At 42.6% G+C, this 13,430-nt stretch overlaps 2 protein-coding genes across 5 annotated transcripts; both read right to left on the bottom strand.

The window, feature by feature from the left end:
- Positions 1 to 121: 121 nt before the first annotated feature.
- Positions 122 to 6,392, bottom strand: polg2 (polymerase (DNA directed), gamma 2, accessory subunit). Of its 3 annotated transcripts, none has more exons than XM_064324290.1 (8): positions 5,250 to 6,392; positions 5,040 to 5,153; positions 3,747 to 3,847; positions 3,245 to 3,430; positions 2,543 to 2,683; positions 2,253 to 2,333; positions 2,056 to 2,156; positions 122 to 1,267 (listed from the first exon to the last, which is right to left on the bottom strand). In XM_064324290.1, exons 1-8 carry the CDS (start codon positions 5,752 to 5,754, stop codon positions 1,102 to 1,104), a joined length of 1,395 nt encoding a protein of 464 aa, XP_064180360.1. In that variant the 5' UTR covers positions 5,755 to 6,392; the 3' UTR covers positions 122 to 1,101. The 3 variants fall into 3 exon arrangements, with proteins under 3 accessions (XP_064180360.1, XP_064180359.1, XP_064180361.1); XM_064324289.1 differs by having other exon boundaries at positions 3,747 to 3,852; positions 5,036 to 5,153; positions 5,250 to 6,385; XM_064324291.1 differs by having other exon boundaries at positions 5,036 to 5,153; positions 5,250 to 5,285.
- Positions 6,393 to 7,684: 1,292 nt separating this feature from the next.
- On the bottom strand, positions 7,685 to 13,341 carry ddx5 (DEAD (Asp-Glu-Ala-Asp) box helicase 5). 2 transcript variants are annotated; one of them, XM_064324286.1, is made up of 13 exons: positions 13,161 to 13,340; positions 12,297 to 12,462; positions 12,031 to 12,127; positions 11,797 to 11,930; positions 11,593 to 11,658; positions 11,363 to 11,504; positions 11,117 to 11,277; positions 10,858 to 11,030; positions 10,617 to 10,727; positions 10,469 to 10,530; positions 10,309 to 10,368; positions 8,746 to 8,967; positions 7,685 to 8,444 (listed from the first exon to the last, which is right to left on the bottom strand). In XM_064324286.1, exons 1-13 carry the CDS (start codon positions 13,199 to 13,201, stop codon positions 8,008 to 8,010), a joined length of 1,872 nt encoding a protein of 623 aa, XP_064180356.1. In that variant the 5' UTR covers positions 13,202 to 13,340; the 3' UTR covers positions 7,685 to 8,007. The 2 variants fall into 2 exon arrangements, with proteins under 2 accessions (XP_064180356.1, XP_064180357.1); XM_064324287.1 differs by having other exon boundaries at positions 8,156 to 8,444; positions 8,733 to 8,967; positions 13,161 to 13,341.
- Positions 13,342 to 13,430: the final 89 nt, after the last annotated feature.

Raw genomic sequence — 13,430 nt, 5'->3', positions numbered from 1 at the left:
ATACCATAAATAATAAAGTTCACAAGGACAATTATTAAAAACAAAAGTCCAAAAACAATGGCACTCCACTGTAACTCAGGTTGAAATCAGAGACTCAAAATGACCAAGAGTAAAAACGGTGTCAAGTTTCAATTCTTTATGTAACACATTCAAGGTTTGAGGGGCATACAATTTTTAAGCACTTTTACCCAGATTTGAACAAATTTAAGGAACTTTAAAACTGTGTTATAAGGCACTTTCTTTCATTACTTAAGGTGAAGTGAGGTAAGAGTAATTTGTGAAGGATGGCTTTATAGACAATATAGACAAATGGTGTAAAAAAAATATGTGACTCATGTTCTTAGCTTGAGAAATGTTTTTTGATAATGACAGGTCTCCCCAGCATACTTCTTCAGATTTGATTACTCCATCAGAAAGGCATCAGAAAGCCTCATTACCAAAATGTGGGGAAGTCTGTAGACAGGAAAGATTCAGCTAAGGGTCAAAAAAAACTATTTAAAGAACACAGGATAATAAAAATATATCAATTGTTTGAGAAAATGAGTAATTTGGAGTACTGTAGGTACAGTCATAACCATATCCAAAATTAAATAACCTCTAACCTTCTATTTTCATTAGAAACATACTAAAGTATAAAAAAGGAGTGTTACACATACTGTGTCACTACCACAGTAGATCAATACCAACACACTTAAATCCATTTATCTCCTTTTCAAATATATTCCTGTTTTTTTGATAAAATAATCAAATCTGAAAAATATGTTGAGGAGAGCTGTCATTGCAGGATCAAAAGACATTTTGTGAGGTTAGACAATGAATGAAAAACAATTTCTGAAGGAACTGTCCCTTCAACTTTGTTAATCAGTTTTAAAAAAGAACAGTTAAATAATAGTTCTTAGAGCAAAAAAAGTCTTCAATATGATACAAAATAAAGCACATGTCAAGACCAATACATCCATATCACAAGAAGTTTTAATCACAATAAAAATGTTAATAATTTACATTCCCACATTTAGTTGAAAAAAAGTTTGTCAAAAACAGACAAGTGAAAGTCATTATCACAATGCATCTGTATCTGTAGGAAGCAGAGTTCTTTGTGGCTCAGATATTTTCCGATGCACTGATGTACTTGGCGAGAAACGCTTTGACCTTGGAGATGTGCATGGTCTCTTTTATGGTGGTGTCTCGGCTCCTCACCAGAACCAGGCCACTCTCCAGTGTGCCGTCGGTGATCGCTATGGTGAACAACACCCCCATCTCATCATACCTTCACGCACAGGGACAGACAAGGCAGCGTTACTGTCAAAAGCACCCAGCGTAGATCCATTACATTTCATTACACTACATTACAGGCATGTAGCAGACGCTCTTATCCAGAGCGACGTACAACAAGTGCATTAGTTGAAGATCCAGACCGAACTCACCTTTTCTTTCATCTGACCAAGACCAGGGTTCACCACATTTCGACTGGTCGTGCTCAGCTACCACAAATGTTACCAACAATTATCTGCACACTGTTGTGAGACACGCTAACACTAAAAACACTCAAATGGTACCGAAGCACTACAACGGTGTAGCGGCTATCGAAAGACAAAGTTCAAAAGGCTATTTTCAGTTTCAATCAAAACGCAGATGCAAGAAAGAACCATAAGCAATGGTCTCTACAACTGACACAGAGAAACATAATGTGCTATAACCAATATTCTCCTGAACAGTCTGAGGTCAACCGGTCAACTGTAAACACACGGCAGTTATTCTAAGTAAAGGCACGATATTTTGTTTCTGGTGTTGTTAACTGCATTTAGACTATCATCATGGAGTACACAGAGATTTTACAAAGTCTACACTTTTTCCATTTTATATAGTTGCTTTATATTAACTTTGATCCAAAATCACAATTTCCTTGAAGAAGATTAACAGCCACACAGTATTTTAAAGCACTGGATTGTGACTGGATTGTGACAATGACGTTCGCAGATGCCTTAGAAACCTTATCTTGGCAGCTTGTTAATGTACAGCTGTGGACCGCGAATCGGTACTTCATTAGCAACTCACTTGGTGTTGAGCTGCTCCATGGAGGATGGCATAGTCTCCAGGTAACCAGGCCATGCTGTTATCCCTCCTTCCAGTAACTCCTGAAGTAAACCCTCACAAACCTGCAGAAAAAAAGACGGAATAGCATGGTTTACCAATTATGAGTTTTAGTCATGATTTTTTTGTGTATGGAAGATACTACAGACAGCACACCATACCTGTCGCAGATCCACTGTAGGCCCCCGGCCCATATCCAAAGCGACTTTAACTGGGGCCAAACTGGGATGCAGCTTCAGCACCTAGATATAGACACCCAAACACTTTCAAAACAAATACATACACAGTGAAGTCAAAATGCTTACCCGTCATAAGGTCTTTTCTTTTGAAGAATAGTAAACTTTTAGTTGTTATCGCATATATTAATGTAGTATTGAACACACAGTATGTTATTGAAGAAGTAATGGTGGACGAGCGGTGAAAATTTACAATAGGGAGGAAATGACATCACCTTTCTCTTGTGCAGTCTCTGTTTACTGTCCGTTTTCCTAATCTCCTGTAGAGAGTTGTGCAGGTATGCCAAAACACCACGGTCTACGTTCCCGCTCACAGAGATGACGTGAGGCACCACGGACTTCCTCCCGTCTCTACACTGTGGGACAGGAGCGAACGCTTATGAGCGACGGCCTCCGCGGTTCAGCACGGAATCCTCTGTGGCCAACAATCCTTACCGTGGCAACCCACAGTGCTCACTCGAGTGCTCGTCGGTAAGGATTTCGATAGGCGGGTTATTTCCGGTGTCACTAAACAATAGCACCTCCCCTAAATTCACCATCTGGAGACAATGAGTGACGAGGAGTGAGAATGATCACCTGGATTAGGCCTGTGTGCAAAAGGACTGACTGATCACCTGGATTAGGCCTGAGTGCAAAAGGACTGACTGATCACCTGGATTAGGCCTGAGTGCAAAAGGACTGACTGATCACCTGGATTACGCCTGTGTGCAAAGGATTGACTGATCACCTGGATTAGGCCTGAGTGCAAAGGACCTCACTTTCCTCCCTGGTGAGTTAGTCTCTTTTTTAGTCTCTGCATGTAAGGCAGAGAAGCTTACCAAGGATAAACGCTTCCCTAAATAAAAAAAATAAATGACATGAAAGAGGTGGTGGTGCATTAAGCAAAGAGATATCATCCCATTTGAACTACGTCTGACCTGCAGCTTGGCACGGCTACCCTTGTGGGTCTGCAGCAGCTCCGCATCCCCCAGGTTCCACAGCGTCTCCAGTGGCTCTGCGCCCCAAGGGAAGTGGTACAGTATCCTGACTCCGCGAGACGCTCTCTCGCCCTCTTCCCCGTCCGAAACGTCACTGCAGCTGAAGCTGGAGGGGCCCAAGGCAAACTGAAAGACACGGAGACCAACCCAGCTCTAAGAACGAGCGCGGACTCCTCACTCTCAGCACATCCTCTTACCATGAGACCACGTCACATGCACTAAACAATAATTCACTTAGAACTCTAATCAAAGAGAAAAAAATATATTGTGATTAGACCTTTGATGGGAGAGAAAAATATGAGGGCATAAAAAGTTATGTGAAATGACTGGTCTTCATAATTTACCCAAACGAGGCAGGTGGTGGTGGTGGGGGGTGTATTTACAAAGGGAAACCCAAACCTAGGTATTTAGATTAACCGAAAAAATCCACCCAGCAGCTCACTTTTCGCCACCACTGCAGCCGCTGGCGTGCCCAGTAGTCCAACCACTGGGAGGAGGTGCGAGGGGAACAGAACCAGACCAGTGAGGCCTGCGTAAACTCAGCTGGGCTGACAAAGAGAGGGGCTTAGATTAGGGTTCAGCGTTCTCCAAAACACAGTCATGCAGAAACACGCTAGCACAATTTACTAAATAAATATAAACATTTGACTACTAAGTGTAGCACAGTGGGCTTGTAACCGAAAGGTCGCAGGTTCGATTCCCGGGTAGGACACTGCCGTTGTACCCTTGAGCAAGGTACTTAACCGAAATTGCTTCAGTATATATCCAGCTGTATAAATGGATACAATGTAAAAATGCTATGTAAAAGTTGTGTAAGTCGCTCTGGATAAGAGCATCTGCTAAATGCCTGCAATGTAATGTAATGCAATGATGGTAAATGGTAAATGGACTGCATTTATATAGCGCTTTTATCCAAAGCGCTTTACAATTGATGCCTCTCATTCGCCAGAGCAGTTAGGGGTTAGGTGTCTTGCTCAAGGACACTTCGACACGCCCAGGGCGGGGTTTGAACCGGCAACCCTCCGACTGCCAGACAATCGGTCTTACCTCCTGAGCTATGTCGCCCCAATGACAGGACAAACAGGTAAGCCAAGCCCTAAATGCAGCGAGATGGATTAAGAGCACCAATGGAGGCCTGGAGCATGATCAAATGTTAATTTTAACAGAACGAAAAGCCTAGTGTAACTGGCCAAACGTCTATGAGTTGTACGTAACTGTATGCAATTGGAAGTGTATATCAGTTTGAGCTATTCCAAACAAAAACAGGCAGAAAGAAAAGTAGAAACTTTCCGCCCATGTCATTAATTGCTTTAACCAAGACCTGCAAAGACTGAAACTACTATACATTACAGGCATTTAGCAGATGCTCTCATCCAGAACGATTTACACAACTTTTTTACATAGCATTTACATTGCATCCATTTATAAAGCTGGATATATACTGAAGCAATGCAGGTTAAGTACCTTGCTCAAGGGTACAATGGCAGTGTCCTAGCGGGGACTCGAACCAGCAACCTAGTTAGGTAGTTGGTCTGGTTAGGTAACAAGACCAACTCCTTACCCATTATACTACACTGCCGCCATATACAGTGGGATTGGTTTCTCCACATCCTAGGTGTACGTCTCAAAACCACGAGTAATAATGAGGACTATATGACGGATACGTGGCGTTCATCTCTGGCACACAAAAAAAAGCATGAGCACAATATGGAGATGACAGACGAGCCTCACCAACCAGGCCCATTGGTCTGCTCCTCCAAAGCCTGGTAGCACACACCCGTCTCTGCCAGGCCAAATGGCAACCTCCTGTTCACCAGCTCCAAGGAAGACAAATACTGCTCCAAAGCACCTGAGACACAGGCACCAGTGGGAAATTAACTTGCTTTTTTTTTTTTTAAGTAAACATGATGCCAAGTCATACCCTGGAAACGCATGTGCTAATTACCTTGCAGCAGATTAGTCCGCACTGTTGGGCTGCCCTGCAGTTGCCTCTTCAAAGTGTCTCTAGCCTGGTCCCAGGGCAATCCCTTTTGGTTTACAGTACAGTCCAGGGCATTGCTTTCGACTAACTTCAGAGTGCTCTCCGCTGTTGCAGACGTGGTCCTGGTCAGATGCATAGTACTGATCCCGAACACCTGCGCCCGGGACATCACCACTGAAGCCCACCACTTATCCAGCATACCCTTCCTCAGTTCCATTCCCAAGGGTCCATAACGACAGTTGATGCCGCGACGAAAGGAGTCCCAATTGCGTGTGTCACGGATTATGTAATAGCGGTCTGAACAGAGTTCAATGAATGTCTTAATGTGATCAGTGTCGCCAGTGTCAGACGGCAAACTTGCACAGTCTCTCCAAAATTGGAGGGGATTCGTAAATCTACATGGCAATGGCGATGGCATTTTAGGTCTCCTCAAGAAGAAAACTTGCGTTCTTACACAATGCGTTAGCATTATTTCCTGGACACATATAACGACTTATCCTATTTTTAAGAAATGAAGACAAAATTGCATAAAGCTGACAAGCAACCGAAGCCTTAAATTAAAGTTACGAACTAAGCTGGTAGGGAGAGGACATTATTAAATATTTAGCTAGTTAGGACTAAAAGTACCACAGTGGCTATTCACAGCGCATAACTAATTTAATAACTATTCATTACATGTTCGCACGGTAGGTTAGCAATTCGCTTTAAGATCATTTGAATATACTTGAAGACATATTACAACAACGTGCCACGTTGTGGTATTTCTGTGTCTTAGCCGCTTATCCATGCAAACTAGTCACTACGCTGGTCACGTTTTACCCAGTCATTCTAGTAATGTTCTTATTCGAACCTACCTCGTGCCGCACATGAACCGGAAACGAACCTACAGCAGTAGTATTTCGAACCATTTCATAACATGTTTTCAAGCTCGTCACCAACTTCCGTTTTTCTTCTGGCTAGTAAATTAACATCCTCGCCTTACTGAACGTCAGTGTGCAGATTTTAGGTCAAATTAACGACACATGTACGGAATATAAACAAGATAAATATCATCAGCTGCAATCGGTTTGCTTATACTGCCGGACCACAATTGAATCACTTCCGCTTACTGTTCGTAATCTACAGTCGATGGCAGGAGTTGGAATTTCAGAGAGCCAGCTATCGTAGCTATTTGTTGCATCATGTGCAGATTATATAACGCCGGTATAGTCGTGACTCTTGCATACATTCAAAATGCGGTTTATACGCTTTGTTAATTTACTATGATGTATACCCCACTTTCAGAAAAAAAATATTTATAAGGTCAGTTTGTTCCATTTGAATCCATAAAGAATCTAAAAAAAAAAAAAACACGATGCAGGCACGTGTACAGTGTAGCCAGTTCGTCGTATAGTCCGTTTTAGAATTGCAATGAAAATTAGTGAGGAGACATTTAATGTTCACAATGTTGTGTTAATGTTATGAAATTACTGCTGAAAACTCATTTGAAATAGTAGTTATTGCGAATCATCAGACACATGACATTCATAGAGGCTTCAACTTGAGATACAACCTTGAGTTTAATATGGAGGGAAATGTACCTTCTTTTAGCCAAATTACTGTATGGGTCATAATGACCTTTACTTGAGTTACCAGATGCTTTCCTCCTGTAGGCGGATAGCCATTTCAGTACATGAACCGAGCAGTGTCCAAAATACCAGCAATAACCGAATGAAATGGCTGACTTACGACGTCTGAGGGAATCGTAAAATAAGTACTACGCACTCCCTTAAATTTAAAGCGTATTTATTATTCATTACTATTGAAGGTATAGGCATCCACACAAAGGCTTCCCTATAGTTTTCTTTGGTCAAGCAGACGGTTTCCGCTTCTATTAAGAATTCATCGTTCCCTTGCCTATGTTGAGCCTTTAAGTATGGAAACAAATCCGAATTATCTAGTGTTTATTCGGATATATCTAGTGTTTAGTCCTACTACTAGGAACGCTGCTTGCCGAATTTCTTGGAAAACGTGTGACCAAGCAGACGAACATGTGTTCCAAGAAAAACATTTTGAAGTTCTTAATGTGAAAATACCATGCACCATGAGAGTCAACGGTATAAAACTTTCCACCTGCAGTTGTTGGTCTTTGGCAATACCATTTCACCAACTGAGCCCTCAAAGTAGCATTACTCTCAATTAAAACAGAAATGTGCAGAAACAAGTCTTAATAGGGCAATGGTCTGGCTTGTTTGAATTTTCACCAATTCCTTTTAAAATTCCCAATTGAGAGGCTTAATTGCCATAATCTTAAAATTCATTCCATGGAGCAATTTTGTTCAGACATGTCTCAGCAGATTTGGTCTGAAATCCCAACCCCAACAGCTGCATATACTCAAGAAAAAACACAAAGACAAATGTGAATTTTTGAAGTTTTATTTGAAAGGCCATGCATTGCCTTCTGTTAAGATTTAAACATATCACTGAACATACTGTAAATCAAATGATTTGCATTACCTAGTAAAAAAAGAACAGGAATGTGACAAATAAATGGTAAGAAAAGTGCACCATCACACTCCGCTGCACTGCAGACATCACTTGTATTTGCTTGCAAGACTTCAAATGTTGAATATTTTCAACTCAATTGTAAAAATAAAAATACAGTACAATGCAGGATAAGAATATTGGACTTAAACGGGACAAAACAATAAATTACTCCTACATGTCGTGTGTGTGCGTCTGTTTACTGTGGGAAAGGTGGAGGCATGGGGTAGGGTACCATGGGCTGTGGGGGCTGCTGTGGAGGCTGCTGCTGCTGCTGTGGGTTAAATGGGAACTGCGGATGGCTCATGCCATTCTGACCAGCACCCTGGTTTCCTCCAAACTGCTGGTTCTGGAAATTCTGATTTCCGAATGCGCCCGGTTGAGCCGCAGCGCCACCGAAGTTGGACTGTCCGCTGTTACCGTAGCCGTTTCCAAAGCCGCCGCCGCCGCTGCTGCCGTCATAGCTGCTTCCCCCATAGCCTCCATTCTGTGTCTTTGTGCCAAAAACCTTCTTTGTTCCACTACCAAAACCCCTGTCGTTATCCCTGTCCCTAAAGCTACCAAAATCCCTCCTCCCACCAGAATACCTATCCCGGCGGTCGTCCTTATAGCCACCTCTTCCCCCCCTTGAACGACCTGAAAGGAACATAAGAGTGTGGAGCTTAGAAACAGTGAGACGCAGAATTTAATGACAAAAGTGAGTCATTACATTTCTAGAATACCATGTGGTCCCCTTATAACTGTTGGTGGATTCTACTGTTAAATTAAAAGCAAATTAGACATGTTTACCAGACAAGCCCCAAAACACCATTTAAAAAAAGTAGAACTTAAAGAACCTGGCTCATCCACTTTAAAAAATTAAAAAATAAAAATTATAAAAGTGAAATGAAAGTCTGCAGATGAACCACAGTTTCTGTATCTCACCAATTGAATTTACCTCCTCTGTCTTCCACCATCTGGATCAGCTTGGGGTTGATTGCCTGATTGGCCTCACGAAGGACAGAGATGAGGTCGCTGGCTTGTTTCATGTTGCCGGGAGTAAAGAAGGTGTAGGCTGTGCCCGTTTTTTGACTGCGGGCAGTTCTTCCAATGCGGTGGATATAGTCCTCAGAGGAGTTAGGGTAGTCATAATTGATGACAAATTTCACATCTTCCACATCTGTAAAGTGTTGCAGTGTGGCAAAAAGCAATGCACAAGATTTTGCACACCACAACAGCCAAACCAAAAACACAAGTTAGCAAAACAGGGGAGGGGGAGAGGATAGCTGGGCTGCAAAGAATAGCGTTAACACAAATCCAACCTTCAAATCCATGGGAATACTACCGTGGGAAGAGAGAAACGATGCACACTCCATTTGCTTCCGTCCAAAAATTAAAAAAGAAAAAGAAAAAAAGTGACCCTCCCTCTTTACCAAGAGAAAAAAAAAAAAACTGGATTGAAGTCTTACCATTAAGGAGTATGCATTCACTAGTCCTTTCCCAATGCAGCGAACTCCCCACAAATTGTCAAGTGACATCCGGGTGCTTCTACGCAGTAGGGCCGCTATGTGCACTGTTGCCTCCTCGTGTGCCAATATAGGACCTTTCAGTTGGTAAGCCTTTGAAGGTCCTTTTCCCTTACACACTCATGAGAAGCTTGCTATAAAGGCCACACTGCATGTCTTGCCAAGACCATATAGACCAGAACTAATTTGAGGGGTCCCAAAAAAGGAAAAAGCTCTATGCACCCCCGATCTATCAAAAAGCATCCCCCCCCCATCAGTCTCGTCTAGGCAAGATCTTCCAAGAAGCCAGTGTTCACTTGAGAAAATGTCTCTCGTTGGCAGGTCTCGACATGACTTAAAAAAGCAGGCGAGGGAGGAACTTGAGCTTGGAATTTGGTATGAGGTTTTACTCTTCCTGTTATTCTTATGTCCCACTGTCTCTACACATGTGCCAGTTGTCACCAATTGAGAGGTGGTTAACTATCATGAAACTGCTCTCTCCATTCCAGTACCAGCATTTTTGAAAGTTTTACATCTGTTTGCAACACCCATGCTTTTGACAAGCTTCACAAGAGAAACTTTCCAAATCTCAAAAACAACGACTTGCCACACAGTGCTCTACAACAGTCATGCAAGGCATGGTAACGCCACAAAGCTGGGTTTGAGTTGGAACAGGGCTGGGTGAATGGCGTTTCGGGTAAACCCATGGACAGAGAACAGATATGAATCAGAGCAAGGCTTAGCCACACAGCCTTCCCAGGATTACTGGCACACACTGCTCAGCTCAGCCTTTCACCTCTCTACGCGACTGGGTGGCAGCCAGTCGGTCACTTCCAATAGTCCTCCTTCCCCCTCTCGAGGCCTGGACTGTCATGCCTAGGCCCTGCCACAAAGACTCCACCTTTAGGTGAGAAAAACTCAAGAAAATGCATAGAAGTTAAAGAAAGCAATACACTTTCTTTAAAAAAGGTAACATTAAGAAATGGTACGGCACCGCATTTCAAAAACACACTAACCTAAACCTCTGGAGGCGACGTCTGTGGCAATTAGGATGGGAGCCTTTCCGTATTTGAATTCTGAAGGAAGATAAAAATAAATTAAATTCAAATTAAGTCTTTCAAGCAACCATTAAACTTTTACCTTTAAAGTCACAACAAAAATCATTTTTAAACATACCGTTGAGAACCCAGTCCCTCTCCTGTTGACTCTTGTCTCCATGAATGCCCATCGCTGGCCATCTGAGGAAGAGGGAAAATAGTTTTAGAAAGATACCTTCAAAAGTGGCAATACCAAACATGACATGCGCCACCTTCCAGATACCTACCCATCCCTTCTCATTCTCCTGGTCAGGTCATCGCATCGCCTCTTTGTTTCCACAAAAATGATGGTCTTGTTTTCCTTCTCGCTCATAATTTCTTCCAGCAGACGGAGGAGTCTGTGTGGAACATAAGGAAGCACATCTTACAGTCTGCTCCAATTGGGGAGCTTATCATGTTAAGAGATACACTCCCTAAACGAGCATCATCATCATCGCATGCTAAAGAAAAGAAAAAAAAGAAACTTACTTGTCATCCTTTTCCCCGTCGTTGCATACATCCACGATCTGCAGGATGTTGTGGTTGGCACTCAGCTGTAGGGCACCCACATTGATCTGTACGTAGTCCTTCAGGAAGTCTTCAGCCAGCTGGCGTACTTCTTTGGGCCAAGTAGCACTCCACATGAGTGTCTGGCGGTCTGGCTGCAAAAGTCATTAAAAAAAAAAAAGTTTTACTAAGCTGTTCACAGTTGAAGCGGAGAAACTGTACAGAATTGTGCTGAACTTACTCGGATTTGGTCCACAATTTTCCGGATTTGGGGCTCAAAACCCATGTCGAGCATTCGGTCCGCCTCGTCCAGAACCAGGTACGTGCATCTACGTAGATTTGTTTTTCCAACTTCCAGGAAGTCAATGAGCCTTCCGGGTGTGGCGATGCAGATTTCAACACCTGCAATTAAATAATTACAGATTACCACCACGTCTGCAATTAGGGAGACATCTGAAGGAGAGTTGCCCTCAAGGCAAAAACATACCTCTTTCAAGATCACGGATCTGTGGTCCCTTAGGGGCACCTCCATAAATACAGGTAGACTTCAGTCGGGATGCCCTCCCATATTCAGCAGCAACCTGTTGCACTTGCTGGGCCAACTCACGAGTGGGGGCAAGCACCAAACACTGAAAGGAAAGACATGGATGCTTAATGTACTTTTCCTTTATGTCTCTTGAGTGGATATTGTATTACACTAGATTTAGCAGTACTTACGATTGGCCCATCACCATGCTCCAGGAAAGGTTGATGATTAATGTGCACAATTGCAGGCAGCAGATACTGAAATAATGAAAGCACACAGCACGTCATGAGCATCTTCCACATCTTCCATGAGTCTTGTGCACAGCTACTTTTGTACACAGGAAATTGACTATACAAAATTGTATAGAGGCAAGCAGCTTCATAGCCATTACTTACAGCAAGGGTTTTGCCAGAACCAGTCTGTGCAATCCCAACCATGTCTTTCCCGCTTAAAGCCAATGGCCACCCTTGTGACTGGATGGGTGTGGGATCTGTAAAATTCTGCTTGGTGATCACATCGATGACATAAGCTGGAAAAAAAAAAAAAAAAGAAAAAAAAAAGAAAATTAGCCGAGGTGTTGGTGCCATTCTATTAGGAATGACATCTAGTAAGGATGAAGATTTACTTACTTGGAAAACTAGCTTCATGGAACTTAAGCATGGGGTTTGGGCAGTCTCTGCCCTTCACCGTAACTTCTTTAGTCCTCCTGTACTGCTCGACCTCTTGCTGTAAAAGGAAGAAAAGACGTCACGATGGCACGATTTCCGGGAAAGGTTAAACAAAAAACAAACACAAAATGGAGGCAAAGCAAATACCTCCACCACGAGGTAGCCATACACAGATTTAGCCCTAAATAAAACGGGAAAGGTTACACGCTTTAAAACGGAGCACATACCGCTGATCTCCGTGTGACGTCAGGATGCTCCTGGTAGAAATTCTTCTCAAATTTTGGGAGCTCGTCCATGTTCCAGTGTTTCTTACGCAGTCTTTCCCCGGGATTGCCAAACTTTCCCTGAGGAGGCCCACCTCGACTTCCGCCAAAACGTGGTGCACCGCCATATCTGTGGCCAAAATAATACAGATTAGCTATCGGTTTCCAGGTTCCATTTTGTAGTTTTCAACGAACAACATCAGAGATAGCCAACTCATATCTTGTTAAGCAACGAGCTCAACAGTTCTCGCTAGCTAAGATTAGGCTAGAAAAATGCTAACCGGCTACATAAAAATGCCTAAATATAACAATTAACACTAGCTAGTCAGCTTGTAATGGACACGCGTATGTGGCTTAAAATGCAGGGCGGATTTCATTTGTTTCTGCGTCACATTTTAAGCCGCTGCCATTTTACTTCTGACCGACAGAGGAACAAAGAAAAAACCGGCCGGCATTTTGTATTCACATCCAGTTTCGCCACATGGCGAATGACGACTTACATAATGGAAACTACTGCTAAATTCAACTATGAATTACGATCATCTTGATGGACTGGAACACAGTACAAAGATGTAACAGTATGGTGTCGAAGATATTTGGTAATAAGAAAAATGGTGGATGATTAACCAACAAGCAGAATTCTTCACCTACTTAACGTTAGAGGTTTTAAAGAATCTAACGTTAGCTACATAACGGTTTTATCCAGGTAGCTACCAATCTGATAAATTTAAAATCAAAGCTAATAATTTTGAGTATATGTTAAGATGATTTAGTGAACTAGACATCGTTAACTGGTAAAGAATCGTATAATATTTTCAAACATCTTACCCTCTGTCCCTCCCGCGATCTCTGTCGGAAAATCCAGGCATGTTGTCGACGAAGTGGGGAAAAGTAAAGCAATTAAAGAATAATATAGACTTAACGTTAAATACCAAGTCCACTGTCCGACAAACTAAACCTGGTGAGAGGATGAGGAAAATGCCGGCTTCGAAACGAGCACAACGGGTTTATAACGCAACAGGGAAAGGCACGAGCTCGTACCGTAGCCATGGTATCCATCCGCCTGTTGCTGGCACTACTTTTGTGTCAAAAGGGAAA

Source organism: Anguilla rostrata, chromosome 2, assembly GCF_018555375.3.
Source record: "Anguilla rostrata isolate EN2019 chromosome 2, ASM1855537v3, whole genome shotgun sequence".
NCBI lineage: Eukaryota > Metazoa > Chordata > Actinopteri > Anguilliformes > Anguillidae > Anguilla > Anguilla rostrata.
Note: the sequence above shows the minus strand (reverse complement) of the source record. Positions and strands in the feature narration are given on the sequence as shown.